General features: G+C 42.0%; 4 protein-coding genes across 5 annotated transcripts; 2 read left to right on the top strand and 2 right to left on the bottom strand.

Moving 5' to 3' along the window:
- Positions 1-1,183: 1,183 nt before the first annotated feature.
- On the top strand, positions 1,184-2,133 carry LOC113150968 (fatty acid-binding protein, liver-type). The gene is made up of 4 exons (XM_026343740.1): positions 1,184-1,321; positions 1,489-1,661; positions 1,836-1,928; positions 2,014-2,133. Exons 1-4 carry the CDS (start codon positions 1,255-1,257, stop codon positions 2,062-2,064), a joined length of 384 nt encoding a protein of 127 aa, XP_026199525.1. The 5' UTR covers positions 1,184-1,254; the 3' UTR covers positions 2,065-2,133.
- A 513-nt stretch (positions 2,134-2,646) lies between these two features.
- smyd1b (SET and MYND domain containing 1b) lies at positions 2,647-7,706 on the bottom strand. 2 transcript variants are annotated; one of them, XM_026343579.1, is made up of 10 exons: positions 7,485-7,706; positions 6,670-6,846; positions 6,259-6,472; positions 5,907-6,037; positions 5,691-5,729; positions 4,769-4,964; positions 4,085-4,177; positions 3,811-3,974; positions 3,534-3,702; positions 2,647-3,207 (listed from the first exon to the last, which is right to left on the bottom strand). In XM_026343579.1, the coding sequence occupies exons 1-10, from the start codon at positions 7,604-7,606 to the stop codon at positions 3,043-3,045; spliced, it is 1,470 nt and encodes a 489-aa protein (XP_026199364.1). In that variant the 5' UTR covers positions 7,607-7,706; the 3' UTR covers positions 2,647-3,042. The 2 variants fall into 2 exon arrangements, with proteins under 2 accessions (XP_026199364.1, XP_026199365.1); XM_026343580.1 differs by lacking the exon at positions 5,691-5,729 and having other exon boundaries at positions 2,648-3,207.
- A 1,083-nt stretch (positions 7,707-8,789) lies between these two features.
- On the bottom strand, positions 8,790-9,956 carry sprb (sepiapterin reductase b). The gene is made up of 4 exons (XM_026343037.1): positions 9,858-9,956; positions 9,552-9,780; positions 9,111-9,398; positions 8,790-8,944 (listed from the first exon to the last, which is right to left on the bottom strand). The coding sequence occupies exons 1-4, from the start codon at positions 9,954-9,956 to the stop codon at positions 8,790-8,792; spliced, it is 771 nt and encodes a 256-aa protein (XP_026198822.1).
- A 3,352-nt stretch (positions 9,957-13,308) lies between these two features.
- Positions 13,309-22,505, top strand: lzts3b (leucine zipper, putative tumor suppressor family member 3b). Its single transcript, XM_026343036.1, has 9 exons — positions 13,309-13,513; positions 16,069-16,539; positions 16,696-17,025; positions 17,135-17,605; positions 17,688-17,855; positions 18,020-18,148; positions 18,307-18,498; positions 18,643-18,873; positions 19,398-22,505. Exons 2-9 carry the CDS (start codon positions 16,186-16,188, stop codon positions 20,502-20,504), a joined length of 2,982 nt encoding a protein of 993 aa, XP_026198821.1. The 5' UTR covers positions 13,309-13,513; positions 16,069-16,185; the 3' UTR covers positions 20,505-22,505.
- Positions 22,506-23,549: the final 1,044 nt, after the last annotated feature.

Here is a 23,549-nt window from a genome sequence, read left to right as displayed (position 1 = left end):
AAGAATGAGACAGCTTGAAGCTTATCAGACTGCTGTGTCACGCTATATTCTCCTATCACCAAATGTATGAACCCAACAGTCTTTATCTTTCTGATGATGAGCGTTGCACAATCTATGAACAGGCCGCAGTGCGATTCAAACTAGCCTCACATGATGCTGTGTGTGTGTGTGTGTGTGTGTTTTCACAGCAGCTCTAGTGACACAACTTCGCTTTTGCAACAGTTACGATGGTTATCTTGTGCATGGTCACCTTTGATCCATCCTGCTATTAACTTCACGGTAAAACCATAAGCTCCTGTTGGATGCTAAAGGTGAATGTCAAACAAATTAATAATAAACACAGTAAACTGGGGAAATTATACAAATCTGTGCACACTGCCAAACACAAACGACATATTATTGGCACGACTGTTGCGTCAGCACGTTTGCAATCAAATGTAGAGCATAGTTCACGTGTGTTCGCATGGACTTCAGGATTTTTACAAGCTGCTAAAAATGTCCTGAACATCACCGCTAAACAATATAATAAAACACAAAATATGCACCAGTTAATGCATAAGTTCATCTTTAGATATACTATTTTTGCAATGCATTCATTCTTAGTATGCTTTTAGGGCATGTTGTGAATGTTGTGGAAAACTACTTCGTATTTTGTTACATATATTATCTAAAAACTGCTTAAATGTTAAATTCTAACATGTAAAATGTGTAAAAAGTGAAACAAAACAAAACAAAACAAAACAAAAAAAAACAAGAGAGGAGGTGAAAGAAACACATAAGGAATAAAAATAGAGAAAACAGATAAAAAGAAGGAACAGAAATCTGAAGGCCCACCCTGAAGATTGAAGGAAAGCTGCAAACGGACACACGGCAGAAACGTAGTGCCCTGTCAGCAGACGTTTGGACACACACTTAATCATTCTGTATGTTAGTGTGTGTGGCTGTGAGGATCATTACATACATGTCAATGCATGAACCAGATGAATCTCCAAAAGTACTGTCACACTTTCATTAAGTTCCCGCCTGCAGTAAACGTTGCCTAACTTTTGCCTAGTCACCCTTACTCTCTTCTTATCTCCCCCTCTGTCTTTGTCCTTATCTGTGCTGGTGGGTCATCTGTGAGCTCTGCAGGATCAAGTGGGCTGGAGATGACTTAATTGGAGACACCTGTAGTTAATGATTGCAGGGCTGCAGAGTGACAGTATAAAACAGGCAGCTCACTGTCTCTGTGCTTCACTTTCACTGATTGCAAACATGTCTTTTGCTGGAAAGTACCAACTTGAGTCTCAGGAGAACTTTGAGCCTTTCATGAAGGCTGTTGGTAAGATTTCAATGCTTCTTGATTGTTGTGACATAGCTGCTAATTTAGCTTTGTGGTTTATTTTTATTTATTTATTTTTTTTGTGTTGGTGCATTCAAAATTACTGCAACAACATTCGGTGTGTGCAACATTTAATGGCGGCCTAATTGGTGGTTTTCTGTCATAAGGGCTCCCTGATGAACTCATCCAGAAAGGCAAAGACATCAAGAGCGTCTCTGAAATCGAGGAGTCTGGTGACAACTTCAAAGTAACAGTCACAACTGGCTCAAAGGTCCTTGTTAACTCCTTCACCATTGGACAAGAAGCTGAGCTGGAGACTCTCACTGGAGAGAAGGTTAAGGTAAGGAAACCGTGTTAAGGGATGCTAAATGTAAAAGGGGGAATTAAAACGCGTTAAGCTAGAAACTCAAATCCAATGAGACTGGGACATGTTGCTAATTCTTGCAGTGTGTCACTATTGCATTGGCTGAACTTTCCCTGCCTTGTATCTTATCTCATGTCCTCCTCCTTGCAGGCAGTGGTTCGGCGTGAAGGCAACAAGCTAAAAGTCAACCTAAAGGGAATAGAGTCTGTCACAGAACTGGTGGATGGGAACACGATCATCAATGTGAGTAAACGCAGCAGATGTAACTTTACTAATTCAGTGCTTAGTCTGGACTGGTCCTAATTTTTTATTTTTTCTCTTCCCACAGACACTGACGCTAGGAGGCATTGTATATAAAAGAACGAGTAAACGTGTATAAATGTCTGCACTTGGGTTAATAAAATGTTTAACACTATTGTGTACTCTTGACTAAAAATGTCTTAAAAACAAAATGCCAGTGAGTGAAGTCCATGGAGAATCTAGTGAGTGGCCATTTGATGTAGTAGTTTCAGACATGCAACTGTTACGACTGCCGGTACTACACACGAGAACCCAAGCCATAATGATATCTGTCCTTCTGAAGGATGAAGTCGGTCTAGTGTGGATCTGGATGGCTTCTTTTGGTGCAGGGAGCGACTGTGCAGGTACAAACCCTGCTCACCAATCTGCACCGGTATTGTGACTGAGTCTACTTTCAGACCTGACAACTTCAGTAAACTATCCAAACTGACTGAAATCCAAAGATAAGATGGCTTTCAGAAGACTTCCTGTCCTATGAACAGGATAAAGTGCAGTTGGTCAGTGATCTAATGTAACTATTATGGCTATTATATCAAGTGGAAACTTGACACTGTGTCAAACTACACATGAAGTTAAACACTAGGCACTGTAGTCATTTGGGTTTGTTTTCCACAAACAAAAGGTTGGCTTGATTTTTTATTAACACTGGCATTGGCACAGCATGAAAAGCACAATTATAGCTAAGGCTAAATGCATTGAAACGGTTTCTTTGCCCCGAAAGTAACAGGCATGTACAACATGGTGCCATGTTAAACCTCTCGAATATTACTGTCTTACCTCTTTACACGTGTGCAGCAAAGGTAATTAGATTTTTTTGTAAAGGGCTTCAATAGGTTGCCTTGTTCAGTTAAAATACTAGTGTAGTATTTCCAGGCACAAGTCATTATGCATTAGAAAACAAAAGATTTGAATTTTATTGTTCCACTTGGTTTGGAGCCTCAAAAACAAAATGCACAAGTCTGACATGACATATTTTAATGAAAAGTAACTACAAAAGCGAGTGATACAGAAAACGTTACAACACTCACAAAACAGTTTTAGACGGGCTGTAACATTATCACTTCCTCCGGTGGAAGAGATTCTTGATTCCCTCCTCCACAGACTTGGGTTCATGCATCATGGCCATGGGTTTGTTCTTTAGAGCTGCCTCCCTCATACTGTGGTAAACGTACTCGTTCTGCTTGAACATCCTCAGCTCCATCTCGGTCTGTATCCGCATTGCCTGTGGAGATATCAGGGTGGAAACATCAGTGTTTAAGCTGACTTTACGCTGTATTTTAGCTGAAAACGACTGCCTGCCATTTCCAGAAAATGGCACAAGAGTGATGCAATTGAAGCAACTGTAGCTTAGTGATCAGGTACTACTGTACTGTTCAGGTGATAATTCCACATATATTTATCATTCACAAATGTTGGTTATAGCCACTCTAATTGTGTTATCTGTGAAAACTGGTCATTTGAATTGTGGCAACCTGGCTGCTAGATAGTCGGCCTAAATGGCAAAAACACATGCAGCTTTGTATTCAGGTTATGAGATTATGTGTTTACATCCAGGTCCTTGGTGATGGGATGTGTCGGGCCGTGGGTGATCATGAGGATGGCGTAGGCCTTGCAGATCATCCCGTGCCCAACCTCTATCTGTCCAGCTTGCCAGTGGGTCACTCCTGCTCGCATAGCAGCCATACCAAGAGTAGCATTGTTCGGGTGGTACAGCTTCCTGTCAGAGGGAAGAGATTCGATTTATTTACTGTCTTATGTGTTTTGGATTGATTGATACTCAAGACAATCGTGTCACAACAGACGGCTCAGGAATTTTCTGACTCACATGTATCCCTCCACCATTTTGCGGGCGTACTCTGCAGCGTCATCAAAGTACTGCAGGTAAGCTTGCACCTCACTTAACGTGCTCCATATCCTCAGCAGGTAGATGTGAGTGTCAGCCAAAACGGGCTCTGTTTTCTCTACACACTCTTTGCATATTTTAACCACCTGAAGAGAAGAAGAGAGAAAAAAAACGTGAACCGGAAGATCTTTAAAATGTTGAAGCGTGATAAGATAAGATGAGAGAAAAGTGAAATCTGGATTCTGCTGTGGTTTACCTCGTGGTAGTCACCATTTAGTCGAGCCTTCTCCAACTTGTCAAGCATTCCAAAGCAATAGTCTGTGGCCTCTTTCACTTGTTCGTCTGAAGGCTAAAAGGTTGGAAATAGAGGAGACGCTCTCATAAATGGTTGAAAGACAACTCTGGTATTAGTCACTCTTAAACAACTCCATCTAACATACGATAAGAGTTTGCTAACGTCCGATATCTATTGTTAAAAATAGATTACAAAATTCCTCAACCTTTTTTTCAGCTGATAGTTGCTGACACGTAGTATTTTTAGCCCACGCGTACTCTGACACAGAGAGTGAACTGGCAGTCGTCGTGCTGACAGAAGCGTAGTGCCTCATGTTTCAGAGATGAAGATAATGTCAAGCCCCGTCTATTTTTACCTATTTTTATAGTGTGACATGCATTGATCTACACATTATCAGTTGTATTATAGTGCAACGTATAAGACTTATGGTATTGGAATAGCATAATAACATAATATAGGCTACATGCACACAGTGTTGTAGTCCACTGGGAATTATCTTCGCTTTAAATAGTCACTGTGGTTCTCACTTCTCATGTTTCATGTCTGTCCTTATCACCTATATCTCTATTAAATGTCTTGTGGGGGTTTAGTCCGTGTTTGCTTTGTCCAGCACCAAAATTAAAAGATGTGTACAACGACACAAACCTTGACTCCGTCCACTTCCTTTCCTGCCATCTTCAGGTCATCTTTGATATGGTTTGTGCAGTGCTCACATGTGCAGTCAAAGAAGTACTGTGTTTTCAGCAGTCTCCGTCTCTCCTCGGACAAGTTTATATAGTCCACGTATCCGACTGTCAGTTCCTCTCCCTCTGAGATCTTACCCAGAGAACGCAGCTCAATCCTGAGGAAGAGAAACACAGTTAAAGTCATGTAAAGATGCACAATTAAGCGAAATCAGTTTTTAATTTTGTGATTGATGGTGAAACCCTGTTTCATATTGTGGCTTTATGTTCACTCGAGTTTTAGTATTGACAGTGTGGATATTAGTGGATATCAGTAAAATAAAGCCTAAAGTCATCTCATTAATTTTGTGAAGTACCCTTTAAATTTAAATATACCTGTACAGTATCCAGAGGGAAATCTAACACAGCAGAATATTCAACTCATGTCTGGTCATTTGTATTAGATATTTTCTTATGTGAATTTCTTTTTAAAACATTTACATTGTGATGTTGTGTACTGGTTCATGCTACGTGGTGTTAGTGGCAGAAACAACACATAGTGCAGTCACACATGGACAAACACACAAAGTGACAAACCAGCAGCACAGGTAAACTTTGTGTGGACACAGTTAGATAAACGTGTGGGATTCGAATAAGGAGCTTTTTGCAGGTGAAGAAATATGCAGAGAGAAGACAACACCAGACTTTTTGCTAATTATTCTAAATAAAGGTTAGAGCAGTAAAATTCAATATGAACACACTAAAGTGAGTTACTGTGACACACTACTACCGGGCTTTTATTTTCTACATTATTAAGTGGAAAGGATGGTGGTTATATCGATGTGTTGATCAGCATTTATAAACAATAAACAACACTTTAAACGGCTTCAGTTGAGGTAACGCACCTCCGTTGAGAATGAAACATAGTGTTCACAGCCGATTGACTGAAAGACAAACAGGAAGCAGTTTAACACCAAATGCAACCTGACAAACACACGTTTACACACAAACACACATACACACACACAACAGCATGTGAACACAAACATTTCCACTTTTCAATCAAGCCAGCTAAATACCACAATAAGAGAAATTAACCAAAGTGGTTCCTTTCTACTCACTTGCCGTGGTTGAGGATTACAGTGCAGTTTGGCCAACAGTCGTGGTTTACTAGACACAGATTAGGGAAAAGACCAACTCCTACTGCCTGAAGGCCCCTCTGGTCGCTCACAGTGAAACCATTACAGTTGATCTGGGTTGAAAATGGGAATAATTGGAGCAAACACATCATAGAACATGTTGGATCGATAGAAAGATTTGGGAGTATGTATTGTTTTCAAGTCATGACATTTATCACAGGCTGTAATTTGACATTTATGACGTCATTCACACTGTTGTTCAGCAAAAGGTGTTACAGATAACTAGTGCTGACACTAGGAAAGACAAATACAGGGTTTAGATGTTCAAACTCACCACTCCAAACATATGTGAGATGTCTTCGACTAAGTGTTGCTTGCTGTTTCGAGGCCAGTAGTCCAAGAAGTTGTGGATGTCCACTTTGAGCTCCTTGAGCTCATCCTCCTGCATGTCAGCAGTGTGGTCCTCCAGCTCCTCCAGTGTGGTCAGCTGTGTGTCAGACACCACGCCACCCTCCTTGTCAAGGCGCCACAGGATGCGGGACACCAATCTGCCACAAAAAATATATATAACAACAGTGAAGAAGAATATGTTAAATGCTTGATTTAATATATCTCTGTGAATTATTTTTTATGTATTGTTTGTTAATTGAAACCTTCACCTACAGTAAACTCTATAAAAAGCGTAACACCGTGCACCTTACATTGCACATGTTCTGTCAGTCTGTTTTCTTTTTCTTCCACTTACCGGATATTCTCATTTGGTACTTTGCCATAAGTTTTGATGGCACCACATTCTTGCTTGTGTTCGGCCCAGCCGGCACGCTGGCAGGTTCGGTCACAGTAATGAGCAAATTTGCACTGGCCGCACCTCTGGAGTTTATCTTGTCTGCGGAAACAGCTGTGGCAAATACGATCTGCTAGGCTGCAGAAAAACAGAGGAAGTAGAATAGGAAAGTTATTATGAACCGCTGAAGGCTCAATGTTTCAGATGAGCATGAAAGTCTTCCACAAACTGAAACTGAAGTAAGTAAAAGTAAGTAAACTTGTGTTGAAATTATGTTGTCACAGCAGCTGAAAACTTTATCTATCTTTCTATCTTATCTTTATCTATTTAAAAAAAAAAAGAAATACAGGTATGCAACACATTTTAGCATTAAGTAGTTAATTATAATTTGTTTTTAAAGTCAGAATTTAAAAAATCCATGCAAACCAGATAAAGCTACAATACAGCTCAACATTATTGTCTGAAAAATACATTTGTTAATATTTTCATCCATCAGACTTTTGTCTTCCACATTTGGTGGTTTGTCAATCAAACAATTCTGAGACAGAAAGTGACATGATGACCCCATATTCATGATAGAAGTGCTCTCAACAATTCATTTTATGTCTGCATGTTCAGTAACTATTAGTTACTGTACAGTTACGGTAAAATGTCACCCTCTGATTAGCAGTTTTCAATGGAGGCACAGTTGAAACAATAGCTTGTTCTCGTGCTACAATAAAACAACATAAAACATAATGACCACATCTGAACACATCGACCACCATCGTCCATACCTGTCAAATACAACAGCTGAAATACTGGCCTCGGAAAAAATCACGTCACCAGCCCAGAACTCTTTGGTTGCCTTCAAACCTCTGCCTTTTCCAGGTGAGTCGAATATTGCCACGTTCTCCATGGATGGTACCGGTGCTGGTTCCTGTGCTGGTTCAGTGGGAGAGAGGAGCTAAATGCAGCAGTGAAGTAGTTGAGGAACTCGTAGACTAATCCGTGCTCTCTGTTTTCTTTAATGACAACTGCACATTCCTCACCCAAGGTACTAAAATAGCCGGCCACCTCTTGAACTGTACCAAGAGACACACAAAATGGGTTGGTGGAGATTTGTTTCATTGCTGACTGAGAAATAAAATGTCCTCACTAGTGAGAAATGTCAGTAAAACTATAACCTTTCCCCCGAGAGCAACACTGCCGACCTCTTTGTCATTCTCTGAGATTCTTTTAATTTATTTGAATTTGCCGTCACATTTTCTGCTTCTTGTTGTGGTAACTACCCCCAACTGTGAATTGGTAGGTGCCCCGTCCCTGAGGGTTATTTTCGTCCCTCAGCTGGAGCTGTCTGTCGGGAGAGTGTGGTGACGCTGGACAGCTGCGAGATGTTTGACAGACACGGATCGGATCTCCCTGTTTGCCTCCACTCTGTTCTGGTGCTTTCTCAAACTTACCCTCTCACACACAAGTTATCACATAACGTGAAGTGTAAGCGATGCTTTCTCACTGTCATCCACTCGCATACACTTACAGATGACTTAGAGTCCACACAGTACCCCTTGGTCACCTTCAAACCCTGAGCTGAATGAGCTGAACACTGTGGTGGTGGTGGTGTGGTTCGTTGAACAGTAGCTGCACTGGTTCTGAGATACAGGTGTTGTACCAAGACACGTTAATAATTGTTTGCCTGTATAATCTGGATAAAGTTATGAATGTGTGATTATGTTGTTGGTTGTAGATTTAATGTTGAGAAGGGTACTTGCCAGGTTTGTCAGTGAGGCCTCTGTTCACAGACACAGGAAGTGCTCTGTAACAATGTAAACTAAATAAAGTAAACCCGGGGTTCGTAGGTGCCTGTCAAAGTAAACTGGCAGAGGTTTTTTAAATACATAAATAATGGACTGCTGTTCAAGTTTGCTCACAATTGAGTTGGAAATATATTTTTAATCAATAAACAGGCTTCAGACAGAACAAATGTGAAAAAGAAAATGAACAGTATTGTTGTCTAACACCTCTGTGAACTTTTCCCCAACTTTAACCTAATGACATGCAGTCGGTGGACGGAGTCTTCTTCACTCTCCCGTGATTTTACATCAGTCTTCAAAGAAGTCATGGTGTGTTCCTGAGGCGAAACTATTGTCCAGAAGCAGCTTCGTCAATTTGGCTGCAGGTTCCTGGCAGGGGAGGAGATGACGACTGACGCCTGTCAATCTGAGAATCTCCTGCTGCATCTCTGTGTCCATGGGACCTGAGGAAAACCAGAAAGACTCCAGCTCTAGTTGAAAGCTCCAGGACAAGTGGGTGAGTGGGTCGTGAGTGGACATTGAACTGAATTCCTGAGCTGTAACGTTGCGTTACTGTAAATGAACCTTTTGAAAACCACCTTTCTCTTATAATTCACTGAAATCCTGTACCTGGAGAATAGCTGAGGACCTTGATGTTTGGCTCTTCCTCTGCCAACACTCTGAACATCATCTCCCTCGCTGCTTTGGCCGTGCAGTACAGCACCCAGGACGGCATGGCCTGCAGAGCGAACAGTGAGGAGACGTTCACCACAGTCCATCGCAGGCCTGCTCTGCATGGAAGGGCCTTCAGGATTCCTGCAGTCAGTGCCAACGCAGAGCTAACATTGAAGGACAGAAACGAATTCACTTTGTCAAAGTCTGTGAAATTCACAAACCTGGAAATGTCACCCAAAGAGGCTGGGAGCAGGGAGAGAGAGAGAGAGAGGGATAAAGAAAGAGAGATGGTTGGTGAGTAAAGAGTGATTTCACATCGTCACTACACAAAAATCAGCATGGACCAGGCTGCCTGTACAGATCTTAACAAAGCACATTCCTCTATTCACGGCTCACCAGCATTGTTGACAAGAAGCACATGATCCATTTCATCCGCAGCTTCCTGCCTTACCGCTGCTACTGTGTCATTAACTCCCTCTCTCGTGGTCAGATCGGCTGTGATACAGCGAACAACCAGCTTGTGTTCCTCAGTGAAGCTCTGCAGCTCTTCCTTCAGCTCCTGCAGGAGCATCCCAGAGCGGGCCACCATCAGCAGGATAGAGCCCGGCATCACAGAGCGGGACACCTGGATGGAGGCAGGACATTTTGTTTGTTTCTTGTCTTCTTTTCTTATTTCTTTCTTTCATTAGGTTGATCACTTACTTCACATGCCAGTGCCCGTCCAAATCCTTTGGAGGCTCCTGTGATGATGCATATGCATTTGCCAAGAGTCCTCGGGTTGGCAGCGTGGTCGTCAGACATCTTTTCAAACTGTCTGGTGGTAAAAGTCCTGAAAAATGTGTAGAAACGTGACTAAGAAAGGAGAGGACAGAGCCCACTGCTGCTGTCATCTGGTGAGAAGGATGTGAACACTGAGCTGCTTTTATAACCCAACATTAGCAGGCAGAACAAATGTCTTTCATGTGTTTCACAGCGAAACTGAAAGTTCAATGAATTTAATTGTAAAGTACAAGTAAATAAAAGTATTGTTGAACTATTAATTTTTTTTTGTCTAACAGAAATCTAAACTTAACAGAGTACTTTACATATTCCTTGCAGTTTTATACACAGTAATGGTTAAATGAAATAGTTTTTAGATGTGAGAACAAAATGTGATCCTTTCATGCATTCCTTGATGGCTAGGCCGTGTTAAACTGGATAAATAGTGTGAAAAGTCAGACGTAATCAATCAAAACGCTCCTAGAAGTTCATAGATAACATTTTCCCTCCGGACTCAAAACTTTAGTGGGATTAGCAAATAACAAACGTAGAAATAGAGACAACAGAGGGAACCACTTGAGTAAATGTCTCAGCAGCTTTTTCCAGTCAGATTAAAGGACTGATCCTCTAACGTGTGCTGTACAGACTGTTGTCACGTGTTTTTCAAGCTTTTGTTCTCTATCACTAATGTTGAAATAGTTTTAGGAAGGGAACTGACACATCCAGAAAGTGCTCTTACTGCCACCAGTAACACGTGTGTTGGAATCGTGGTATAGAAATGTACTGAACTTGTGGTCGTGTATAACATTAGCGTCTACTGGGAGCTCACTCGTTTCTGAACAGCATTATTTCAGTGTTTCATTCTCACTCTCACACTGCGTCAACCTGCACTGATGAAATCTCAGCTGATATTATCAAAAACTGTTATTAAAGGAGACGTGAAGATCCACTGTGATGTTTTCACGTCCTTGGCAAACAAAATGCATTTAAAAATGTATTTTACAAGAGCTAGTTAAAGAAAACTTGGTTAAACATGTTTATACAAAGTGGGTGTCACTTCTTGAGAGCAGCATTCTAGGGGAAGAAACCATAGCGCCCCTCAGTGGCCAATGGGAGTAAGAGAAACCAAGGAGATACAGAACTGCAGCTGTGGAGGTGCCAGCACCATCCCATAGACACCAGTGCCCCCTCCTGGACAGTCATGACATGGAACAGAAAAAGGCTCTATCCTACATTAGCACAGAAAGATGAGGAAGTGGGGAGTTGCCACAACAGAGGGTCACAGAGAGCTGTAAATATACTCTGTGAGAAAAATTAAATATTTAATCACTAATTGAGATACAAAAACATGTTGCAGTAAGTAAGTAGGTCTGTAACTAGTAGGTTAGGTCACTACTAATCTTTTTTTCAGTTACCTGTTGCCTTAATTAATTTATTAAATGAGTCAACAAGCCGTGTGATCTACACAAATTTTCTAAAAAGTGCATTGTTGTGTGTGTGTGTGTGTGTGTGCAAGCCAAGTATTCATCAGGATAAAACAATGAATGTGACAACAGCAAAGTAAACATGACAAGCAGTCACAACTTGGAATACTAAATGAGGATTGACACGTGTGAACTGAAAAGTTTATTCATACCAAAAGATAAATAAATAAGAGCAAAAAACCTGAGCAGGGAGCTCATTTTGACTGTCCACAAAACCAGCATCAGCTGCTTAGTGTTGAGTTAAATGACTATGTGGGAAACTGTGCGACCACCAGCAAGTCAGTGATTGGACTGATATAATTACTAATATAAAGAAATTTAGTCAAGACAGGCTCCAGTTTAAAATATTTTGTCCATTTCTGTAATATCATTAGTGTTGTTTGAATGTCCATAAATATTTACAAGCAAATTCAGGCTGTTTTCTCACTCATCATCACCTGACTGTACAGTTTCTCTCAGCTCTAGCATTTAACTTACTTCTAACTAGAGGACAATCCAGGACATTGAGGTCTTGCTGCGCTCTTAAAGTGGTCGTATGTTACTTAGTTTAGGGTTTATGTTTCATTCTGGGGATTTTGATTTTCACCTAAACTTTTAAAAAGTGCAAATATTTCATAATGCTTCTTTATGCAATGACACCTCCTACCTTGAAACAAAAACTGCTCATTTGCCTATTTCGTTCAGGCCCGGCTCGGGCTTTTAGTTTGTCTTTTGATTGTTTAGAAATTTTGATTTCACTACTTTCACTAATTAGATTTGCTTTTATTATCACGTATAACTGTGGGGAATTATTCCAAAGGAGGTCAACAACATTTGAAATACTAAAGGCAATGTAATGTTGACTGTTGCTGCCTTTAACCGTGTGTGCTGCGTTGTAAAGTATCACACAAGTCACACAGGAGTTTTGGTGGAGACCAAAATGGAGCTAAATATACTACTGGAGATACTGGAGTTTCTTTTATTAATTGAATAAAAAAAAAAAAAAAATTTTTTAATTATAATGGTGCTGTGTGTTATACCTAATAAATGAATGATTCCCCACCAATAGAATTTGAAATTAGTTTAGTTTGGGATACTGGCTTTTTTTATTTTTTCCATTTCCCTCTGTAAACTTTGGTGGGAGAAGAAAACATGAAACGTCCTATGTCAGCGAGAGACAACAGGTATGTGTCTTGGGATCAGAGACTAAGATTAGAAAGTAAACTATGAATTAACCAATGATATGAAGGAGGTTTGTCTAGAATGATGTTATAAATAAATATATACCAAACAGTGCATAGAGAAAGACTCAATGATGAAGTAATGATGTTAAATTTGTGACAAAGCTCAATGCAATGTGACAAACAGAGTCTAACACATGCAGACGTGTGCTAGTGAATCCATGTGAAGCTTAAGAAGTCACTCTAATCACAATCCTCCAAGTGACTAGTTTTAATGTACGTTATTGGATTTATTTTACTGGTGACATGAATGTTGTGTGTCACGAGTTTTCTTCAAGTTTGGTGAAACCAGCAGGACTGATGGGCGACCCACACTGTGATGTCAAGAAGGACTTCGTCAGGAAAAAGTGTGCACCACCACTGGATCAAAAACAAAAGAAAAACAACAAAATTATTATTTCTAATCATTATTTACATGCTGTGGGCTAAAAAATAATAAATATAATGAAACTGTTGCTACCACAGCATCAGTGCTGTTCCCATACAACTCCTCATGCACCACCATCCACCTCCATCCATCCACCCATCCATCCAGGAGAGCTGTATGACTCCATAGGCTTTTCCCGAGGGGGAGCACTGGACGAATGCCAAAAGGGGGCGTTTGTATCGTGCAGCCGGAGGGGCGGGACCAGAGGTGGGTGTGTGTCTCTCAGCTGATGCGCGTATCAACCGACCGACTCCATCATCAGCATCCGACTGACAGCGGTCGAAGACAGCATCCCTGAATATTACCGAGCCGCGGGAGCATCGCGGAATAACTGGGAGCCCGACCGACCAGGACCGGCGCTGCTGTGCCGTGACAATATGATTTAAAGAGGCTGCCATCTTAAAAAAAACACCGAGCTGCAAAATAGTGAGTAGCCTTTGATGATGGAGCGCCAGGATGCTACAATCGGTAAATCAAAGCTACCGCATTATACGTCGCCAATGTCAGTGACGCTGTGTATTTTAATCTCGATGGATCTTTTTTTCTCCATTGAGGGTCGTGCTTGTGTGTTTTTATTTATTTGGTTTGTTTTTTTTTTTTGTTTTGTTTTTTTTTTTTGTCTCAGGCCTAGCGAGTAATTGTTTGGGAGCGCAGTCGATTCAGGGCTTGATGCGGATGCTGCTAAAGCCGCCCTTGCCGCCCAGGGATGCAGAGAAAAAGGGGAGAGAGAGGGAATCGTGAGGGGAGGGGGATGAGGCAGAGTAGCACATAGATAGGCAGTGTATTTACTACTACTACTATTCACCCAAGTGGAAGTAAACCTCTAGTAAATGGGCTGAGAAGGGGGGGGGGGGGGGGGGGGGGGGTGCACTGGCAAGACTCTCTATCTATCTATCTATCTATCTATCTATCTATCTATCTATATATTCCTCTATCTATCTCTCTGTCTATCTATCACAACCATGCTGAAACATATGAACAAGCAGCTATTACATATACTGTAGGTAGGTACCATTATAATTCTATATATACTGTAGTTGATGGCTGCAGATTACAGCCAACTAAACCTAATGGCCTTCTTCTTATCTCCATCTGCTGAGTTGCTAGTTTATTAGTTGCACCTAGCTAAAACTAAGGTGGTCTAATACAACGATCCTGCAATAAATCCTGGGTATATTTGCAGTTGAAGATGTTTTGGCAGTGATGCTGAATTGTAGTCGGCAGTGTTATACTGAGATGTGGTTGTATCAGTAGTTGTTGATTTCTTTTTCGTTTGGTGTTGGAACAGGGAATGGCAAACAAAGGGAAAGACTTATAGATGAGTAGCAGCAAAGGTTCCTGAACGCTTTCTGGGGCATGTTTCTAATCTTTAGTCTTCCAACACTGATATAACTTGATAAAATACTACAAACAACCATCGGTTTGTTGCAGCAGAGTTAGACTCTGCAAAGTGCAGCCGCTGAAGAAACACTCAGTTTATTAGGTATCAAGTTAGAAATAATTCAGTCTATTGCAACAGCATCACAACTTCAACAATTCTTTTGCTTTAGAGATTCAACTTTAAGGTTGATTTTTTGAAATTGTATTCAATTATACAGAGAGGTGTTTGTCTCATGACGTGGTGGTAGCTCAAAACTAACAGTTAGTTTGTGATTATTTGATCAAGCAGAACTTTGCTTAAGAAAGTGTCCAGTGGGACATAAAAATCAACACATTTTTAACAGCACATTTTGACACAGCCCCTCTGTAGGTCAGGCTCTAAATATTAAATGAAATGTCAGAATCATTATGTATTTACTACTACTATATAACTATATTTTAAAATGACGAGACTGTGTCAGATGGGTGTTGATAAAGCTCTATGGCAATGTTAGGTCACAGTTTGTAGTAGTGTAGTTGTCTTGTAAATACTTGTGGTTGTTGTATGAAACAATCCAATGCACCACTGAGGACTACTACCTTAGAAGTTACCATAGGCTTAACCCTAATCCTCTGTATTGGTTCCTTGAATTCTGCTAAAATTAAATTTAATTAGTAAAAATGTCACTGAAACAATTGTAAAACATACTTTATACATCTTTTATACTTAAATCATAAGTGGGAGACTGATGGCTCCGAGGTCTAATTGACTCCAACTATAATGCTAAAAAAAAGTTCCATCTTTGGTGTAATAACTATACTTAATTTCAACATTTAGTCATCTTAGTGACACGTGAAAGCAGAGTTTGGTAAAGATTATCATCTTAGTACAGAAGAGATCTATAGACAACAATAGAATCAGGCTTTGGTGAGCACTAATTCTTGTCTTTGACTCACCAAAACACAACACAAGACTGAGTGACATAAAAAACAAGTAATAAATAGAATAAATGTGCTGGTTGTGCTTACAGTAAAAGACCACTACAGCAGCAAAAATATCAACATCAACCAGCAAACCACGTGCAAACAAACATCAACAATGCAACAGAGACAGACGTTTTAAAGCTGCATGTTCATTATATCGACTACAGTGTAAAAATGGCAGATTGAACACAGGTGGAACCCCAAACAATGGCAAACTAAAAGATTTAGCATCAAAGCATGAGAGTTAAAGCAGCATGTGTCTGACACAGAGTGAGTGAAAACCAATTATTTTAAACTTCTCAAACTTATTTTTAATGCAGGGCTGTTGTATTGTCTCAGGTGAGTTTTTTATTTGTGTACCAGCAATGGTCTAGTTGAAATACGCTCAGTGTAGTTTTTTGTGAGAGTGACCTGTACACTTCTTTTAACTTAACTTAACTGCATACACATAAATTCAAAACAGAACAGCTTTAATTTGACATTTTACAGTATCTATATCCTGGGTGCACGGCGTTGTCCAGTCATATCTTTGTGACCCTTTTCATTTTTATCATGGTGGGAGCACCTCGCGGACTCAGTATGTGGGCTGGACTCTAGCCTGCATTAGCTGTTATTGTGTAACTAGTCATTATGCAATTACAATATTGTATAACTCCTTTCGTTTTTCTGTGTTCCTCTAGTGTGTGTGCCCCCACTACCTGCATTAGGTTGTGATGACCCACACTACTTCCAAATGTATCTGTGACCCTCCCCAATCCTGACTCCTAACCTCTAATCCCTGACCTTTGACCCCCACTATGGGCAGTGTTGGCAGTGGGGTGGCAGGAGAGCAGGAGTTTGCCATGAAGTCTGTGGGCACGAGGACCACCCTGCCCCGGGCCCCTCCTCTCTCTCGCCGTTGCCCTGCAGATCGCAGCTGCAGCGCAGAGCGGCTGCCCCGCCCCCCGGCGACTATTTCAGATGGGACGGCTTCTAGCGATGAAAGAGGAAGTGTTAGTATTGGGACTGGGACCTGTACCGGGACTGACCGGCCCACTGAAACAGCCTCCTCCACCAACACTGAATGTACCATGACGGCCCCCTGCAACAACAACCAGTTGGAGTGTGGCAATGGAGCGGGCAGAAGGGAGTGGGAGAGGGAGAGGGAGAGGCAGCGTGAAAGAGGGAGAGACAGGGACCGAGACCGAGACTGGGATCGAGAGAGGTTAGAGAGGGAGCGAGAGAGGGAGAGGAACAGGGAGAGGGAACGGGAACGAGTGGAGAGGGAGAGGCTGGAGCGAGAGAGGGAGAGAGAGAGGGAGAGAGCCAGGGAGAGGGAAAGAGAGAGAATCGAGAGGGAGAAGATCGAGAGGGAGAGGGAGCGAGAGAGAGAAAGGGAGAGGGAGAGGGAACGAGAGAGGCTGGAGAACGAGAGACTGGAGCGGGAGAGAGAGAGAGAAATGCAGGCCGCAGGTTTAGATGTTTGTGGGAACATCGTGGGTCGAGGAGCAACTGAGAAGAACAGTGTTGGCATGAATCAACACCAGCACAGAGAGATGGCAGCCGCAAGAAATGATGGTGAGACCAATCCCTCCAGCCATAACCCCCCAAACCACAACCCACCCAAGATCCTGCCAGTGTCGGGAAAGCTGGAGCAGGTAATTAAAGACGTAGGACAAACTGACATCTATAAATAACTTATTAAATTTAAGTTGTGATTATCACGACTCTAATGTTACTGTGTTTCCTTACTTCATGTTTTTGTAGGCGATGCAGAACAACTCAGGCCTTGTCCGTCCCTCCGCCTTCAAGCCAGTGGTTCCGAAGAGCTTCCACTCAATGCAGAACCTGGTGGGCCAAGCAGGAGGGGCTGGGGGCGAGGGAAAGGCTGAGGCAAGGAGTGAAGGGTTTGGTGAGGGCAGAGGAGGCAGGAGAGGCAGGGATGGAGGAGGAGGAGAGTCAGGAGAGGTCCCAGAGGCCCTGCTCCTGGACCAGGACAGCCCAGTGAGAGTCAGCAGAAGTGAGGGAGGGGGAAATGGTAATGAAGTGGTTCAGGGAGGGATGTCTGATTCAGGGAGAAACTCCCTAACCAGCCTGCCCACATACACAGGCTCGGGGTCTGGTTGTGGGCCCCCCGCAGTCCTGGGGCCTCTCAGTGCTTCCACCAGTCACATCAACAGGTTGGGCATGGTTGGGGCAGCCGCAGGCCTGGAGAAGCTGGAAAAGCCTGGATACCAGGTATGACCACCAGGTTCTCACTTAGTTTGCCACTGTATCCCTCTTCACCCTGAAAGTATCACAATCTGGTTCTCCTCTCTAGAACGGACTCAGCGCCTCAGACAGTGGCCGATCCTCCTCAGGAAAGAGCTCCTCATCATATCAGAGGCTTAGCCACCTGAGTGATGCTCCAGCACCTCTGCGCCCCTCCCCCTCCTCTGATGACATCATCCAGGACCTTGAGGACCGCTTGTGGGAGAAAGAGCAAGAGGTCAGAGGTCACTCGGAAATATCTTATTTTTCGTTACTCAGCATTTAGTTGCCAGAACTTTAAAAGGAAAAACATTTAAATAAAATGGCTACTTCCCTTAAAGCTCCATATTTTTGAATCCAAGTGCCCAAGTGTGCGGCCTGATTCCTCTTTATTTCTACCAGGTGCAGCACATGCGCAGAAACCTGGACCAAAGTGAGGCAGCAATCATTCAAGTGTTTGAGGAGAAGCAGCGCGTCTGGGAGCGACAAATGGATGAGCTCAGACAGAACTATGCCTCACGCCTGCAGCAGGTGACCTCACCACACCACACCACCGTCAGAAAGGCATCTCGGCGTGTAGACTGTCATGGCTACACTACTGCTAGTACTAGATGATGTCACTGCAGAATCTGCACATTTACCATCAATACCAGTAGAACTTACACAGCTGATGTACATTATGTCTGCAGGTTACCCGCCGTGCTCAGCGCTCCCAGACTGCCCTGCAGGCCCAGATAACCCGTCTGTCCCAGGACAAAAGGAGGCTCCAGGAGGAGATGGCAGCTCTCTTGGCTCAGAGAGAGGAGCTGGAGAGAAAGTGTCTGGATTACAGGAAGGAGCAGGCTGACATCTTGCCTCGTCTGGAGGAGACCAAGTGGGAGGTGAGATATGAGTTGGTGTGCTTGACTAGTTTAGTAATATGTTTTCAGTATTAAGATGGATGAAAGATGGTAGCATATGGTTTATATTTTACCACTGTACTGTAATACTGCAAAAAATACTAGTCGCTCAACTTTGTGTGGCAGGTGTGTCAGAAGGCGGGAGAGATTTCCTTGCTGAAGCAGCAGCTAAGGGAGAGTCAGGCTGAAGTGACCCAACGAGCTGGAGAGATGGTGGCCCTGAGGGGACAGTTGAAGGAGCTCAACGCCCAGCTGAGAGAGCGGGAGGAGGCCATGCTGGGCCTGAAAGACTCCTACAGTGCCAAAAGTCGGGAGCTGGAGAAGTGCGAGGGAGAGCTGAGGAGGACTCTGTCAGAGGTAGGTTTTCAGAGGATTTAACAAGATGTCTCTGGGGGCTTTTAAATAAACAAAAACTTTCAGTGTCTTAGCCAGGATGTGTCTTAGAGGCCAGTATGTCCCTGTCAATCACCAATTTGTAAATAGAAATAAATGATTTAGTAGAGTCTTCAAAAGATTGACATGATGCCGAAGACAAATCCAAAGCAGTCAGAAAATAGAAAGTGAGATTTCAGAACTGGATTTCTTACCACATAATCTAGATTGTTATGCATACAATCACTGAAATTATATATTACAGCCGCAACCTTTTTTTTAATATGCTGTATAAATCCATAAGTAGCTTACACACATGCACACACACACATATATATATTCAGCCTACACTGTAAGTCAGGCATGTTATTACTAATATGACAGCAAACGCCAATATACTTTTAATGCTAAATACATTTTCCAGTTTATGCATTCATGAGGTCACATACGTTATCAATTACTACATTTACAACTGAATTTTCTGTTTTAAACCTTTTTTCTTTCTACAGGTGTCTGTCCTTAGAGAAAAGCTGGGTGTATTCGAGGCAGAGGTGCTTAGTTTAAAGCGGGCTCTGAGTGAAGTGAGCAGAGGAGCTGAAGTTGTGGTGAGCCCTAATTTAGCTGCTGCAGGGTTGCTGCCACCCTGGGGAGTTGTACACTGCCCACGTAACCCCACTGAGCCTTCAACAAACTCCCTCACCCCCACATCTGACACCTTATTGAGTCTTCAGAGTGATGAAGCCAAAGCCCAAAGGCAGGAAGCTCAGAGACAGGAGAGGCAGCAACGTGAAGAAGCGCAATGGCGCGATGTGCAGCAGCGGCAAGATACCCACATCCAGCAGGACATCCAAATGCGTCAGGATGCCCAAATACGACCAGAGGCCCAACTCCGCCAGGAGGCCCAGCTTCGTCAAGAGGCTCACCTCCGCCATGAGGCTCAAATGCGTCAAGAAGTCCAACTACGACAAGAAGCACATCTGCGTCAAGAGGTGCAGCTGCGCCAGGAGGCCCAGCTCCGCCATGAGGCCCAAATGCGTCAAGAAGCCCAGCTGCGTCACGAGGCCCAACTCTGCCAGGACGTGCAGCTGCGTCAGGATGCCCACCAGGCACAGCGAGCCCAGGACGGTCACTGGGATGAAGCAGGGGAGCTGCGCAGGCAGCTGGAGCAGCTGCAGGCCGCATTACGCCTCGAGCGGCAGCAACGGGAACGCCAGGCCCTCAACTTTGACCAGGAGCGACATACCTGGCAGGACGAGAAGGAGCGGGTTTTGAAATACCAGGCACAGCTGCAGCTGAGTTATGTTGAAACACTGCAGAAGAACCAAGCTTTGGAAAAACGTATGAGCCAGTTGGGAGCCAAACCAACTACAATCACCACCACCACTACCACCATTACCACCACCACTACCACCTCCCCCACCTCCTCCAATTCTCCACCTCCACCACCAGCCCTCTCAACTCTGTCTCCTCAGCCCTCACTCTCTCTTCCTGGCCCTATTGCCCTCACACTATCCCCACCTTGTGAAGACCAGAAGGGCCCTCCTTCTCTCCACCAGCTTGCCCCTCCCTGGGCAGGACCCTCACGCCTGGAGAGGATAGAATCCACTGAGATATAGAGCCAGCGCCATAAAACAGTTACACATTACCCAGTTTAATCAGTTTAGGACACACACAGTGACAAGGCCTCTTAGACAAAAAACACTTCAGCATAGAGCAGAACAACTTTTCAGTCTACAATAGAATAAATCAGTACAGTCTGACATACTTTTCTAAGCAACTACAGACACTTAACACCAAAAAAGGCATTATTAACAAGCAGACCATCTGAACAGGAAGTTGAGTTACACTCAGTCTATCTTATTCAGCCTTTCTCTCACTAGTTGAACACTGCTACATGATCAGTGTTCATGAAAAGTGTGCCACACTGATGGATGGCAGAAAAGCAAATTGTGAAATGAGAATGTTTATATTACAGCACTAATACAGAGGGCATTTAATGCCCACGTGAGAAAAGAACCAAGACAATCAGGCATATTGTCAGAAATGATGAACAAGAATATTATGCGGTATTTATTCATTGTAAGTCTGTGTCACTGGTATTGTAAAAGTAGAATTAGTGGTCAGAGTGTGTGATGTTAACTTGCATTTTTGGCCAGAGAGCGCCTTACTCCATTCTCTCCAGCATGTGTAAAAGAACATATAAATGCTGGGAATAGATGAAAAAAAAAGTGTGATTATTATTTTCAGTGCTTTAATTATAATATCAGTAAAAGAGTGACATATCATTGTTACACATCAAAGCTGGACTATTTCCTTTTAAATCCCGGCAGGTATTGGTGTTACAGGTCACACAGTCTGACTCCTGGTTCAGTTTTCAAGTCATTTCATGCACAGGGTTCAACAAGCATGACCCATTCAAACATATCATTAAGACCAACAGAGTTTATATTTTCTACAAATTGAATTAAATAGATATGTTTAGCAGATATTGAACCCCTAATATAGAATATGTTTTAAGATGGGTTGCCTTCACTGTAGGTCGTCTGCAGTGTCTAAAATCAAACGCTAGAGGACATTAGAGAGCTTTTCACAGTGTTCCCAACACCATTTTTTTCCTTCTGAACTGCCGAGTGAATGTGAATGGAAGCACACAATTTGAATTTGGTTATTATGATAATTGTGTCATTCGCAGCCAAGTACTCGGAGAGAGCAGTCAGTATCCCCAAAGTTAAAAACATTTTATAGAATGTATGATATAAAAGAAAGAAATACTTCTAATAGTTATAGATTGTAAATGTGTGTATGACAACGAGGGTGCGTGCAAGCGGGTGTGCATGTGTGTATACATATGAAAAGCTTCAGCGTAAGAGATTGAGGATAGAGGGACTAGTGGCAATATAGCAAGTGAATATATTAAGAGAAAAGGGTTTTTCTTTAACTACAGTGCGATGTATATGTCAAAGCTTGACACGAGCAGTGTGTGAGCAGTGAGACTGAAATTTCAAACCGAGGCCGTCTGTATATCCTGGAAAACTTTACTTTATTCTGTACAGTTCATTTAGACAAAGCAGGGGAGAAAGAAGTTTTAAAAAATGTGACAAGTGAGAGTCTGCCTCTCTGAAAGGGGCCATTCAGGCTAACTGCACTATGTAGTGTCCTACACACAAGTTATGATGTACAGTAGACTCAGATGTGAATATCATGGCTTTTATATGTGTTGTTAATGCCAGCATACAAAGATGTTGCTCAAGAATATTAACTTATCTCTAAGGTATTACATAGTATTATCATCTTTATTACTGTTATTATATTATGGTGAACTGAGAGAGAAAATATGTGCCATTTGAGCTTTCCTTTATGTGTTTTTTTTAACTGTGTAGATAGCCTATTGACTTACCATAATGGTGCAATCATAGCAACCCTGTCCAAAAATGATGTTCCTTTTGATGTAGGTGATAAATGTAGTTACAGTAATGCATTGTTTAGAGAACAAAATGCTACAGATTTTATACATGTTTCAGATTTATTGTTTGCATTTCTGTTACTAGTACTGTTCTGGCTTGATTAAAACCACCCCTTTGTTAAAATTCAGAAGACCTAATAAAGATATGTGAATAATTCAGCATTTGTTGTCACTGAACAGATCATTTATCCAGTGCATAGGATTCAGCTGGAGTTTTGATTTTGGCAATCAGCTTTGAAAAGACTGACCAGAGGGAAAATCTGCAGTCCTCCAAGTTAAATTAGTGAACTGCGAGATTTTTCCAGGCCACAGTGGCCCTATTAAAAATAAATTACACTGGATGTGTATTTTTAGTACAAAGTTAATTAACTATTTATTAGAATGAATCAATTTACATGCACTTTAATTGCATGTATAGCTGGTTTAGATAGAGATCATTTTAAATATGTTGCATATGTTAAATTTACATTTAGTCACTGGCAGATGCTTTAATCCAATGCAACTTAGAACTGAGTTAGAAAACAAGCAAAAATAGCTACATCTGTTGGGTGTAGTCGTTAGGAATTCATCTTATTTTGGAAGGGTATGTTTTGTATACAAAACATGCACTATTAACAGTAGAGTAAAAAACATTATTTTCACTGAACTAGAAGTGTAAATTAGAAAATCTAAGTGCTCAGTACATTACAACTGTCTAATAAATAATATAATAAAATAATGCAAGCTGCACAGTTGCCTCTTGTAAGGATGAACAACCCTGCTACTCCCTCAGGTAAGTCTGATCAGTCCCAAGTCCAAAGCACACAGAGTCATACAGAGTCAGCAACAGGGGTTTTACAATAGCAATGTCAGCATCTGAGTCTGGGTTTACATTTAGAGACAGAAGAGACAGAGACAGAGACAAAAACCTGTGCTGTTTTTCAAAAGGTCAAGTGTGGTGATAGCAAATAGTGATAAAAAGAACTCTTTTCTAAGCATCCCATCAGTACATCTCTGAAAAGAAAAATGTACATAGTCAATAAAAATTATTAAATATGTCAGTACAAATACATATCACACATATATCAGCGGATAATCAAGGCAATTACAACTTTTTCTTATTTTACTTTAGATTAGATAGATAAGATTTAGATTTACCCATCTAATTTCGCATTTAGAAATGTGAAATTTGTCCTTTCTCGGCTTCCCTAGCTGTGTC

Source organism: Anabas testudineus, chromosome 9 (assembly GCF_900324465.2).
Source record: "Anabas testudineus chromosome 9, fAnaTes1.2, whole genome shotgun sequence".
NCBI lineage: Eukaryota > Metazoa > Chordata > Actinopteri > Anabantiformes > Anabantidae > Anabas > Anabas testudineus.
Note: the sequence above shows the minus strand (reverse complement) of the source record. Positions and strands in the feature narration are given on the sequence as shown.

Coding starts and splice junctions, on each gene's coding strand:
- smyd1b (XM_026343579.1), bottom strand. CDS start 7,606: ATGGAGAACGTGGCAATATTCGACTCACCTGGAAAAGGCAGAGGTTTG. Junction 3,975..4,084: donor TAAATGGTGACTACCACGAG/GTAAACCACAGC, acceptor TCTTCTCTTCAG/GTGGTTAAAATATGCAAAGA. Junction 3,703..3,810: donor AAAATGGTGGAGGGATACAT/GTGAGTCAGAAA, acceptor TCCCTCTGACAG/GAAGCTGTACCACCCGAACA.
- sprb (XM_026343037.1), bottom strand. CDS start 9,956: ATGTCTGACGACCACGCTGCCAACCCGAGGACTCTTGGCAAATGCATA. Junction 9,399..9,551: donor GCTTCTTGTCAACAATGCTG/GTGAGCCGTGAA, acceptor CCCTGCTCCCAG/CCTCTTTGGGTGACATTTCC. Junction 8,945..9,110: donor GGTCCTCAGCTATTCTCCAG/GTACAGGATTTC, acceptor GGTTTTCCTCAG/GTCCCATGGACACAGAGATG.
- LOC113150968 (XM_026343740.1), top strand. CDS start 1,255: ATGTCTTTTGCTGGAAAGTACCAACTTGAGTCTCAGGAGAACTTTGAG. Junction 1,322..1,488: donor GCCTTTCATGAAGGCTGTTG/GTAAGATTTCAA, acceptor TTCTGTCATAAG/GGCTCCCTGATGAACTCATC. Junction 1,662..1,835: donor TCACTGGAGAGAAGGTTAAG/GTAAGGAAACCG, acceptor TCCTCCTTGCAG/GCAGTGGTTCGGCGTGAAGG.
- lzts3b (XM_026343036.1), top strand. CDS start 16,186: ATGGGCAGTGTTGGCAGTGGGGTGGCAGGAGAGCAGGAGTTTGCCATG. Junction 16,540..16,695: donor GGGAGAGGGAGAGGGAGAGG/CAGCGTGAAAGA, acceptor AGGGAGAGAGCC/AGGGAGAGGGAAAGAGAGAG. Junction 17,606..17,687: donor TGGAAAAGCCTGGATACCAG/GTATGACCACCA, acceptor TCTCCTCTCTAG/AACGGACTCAGCGCCTCAGA.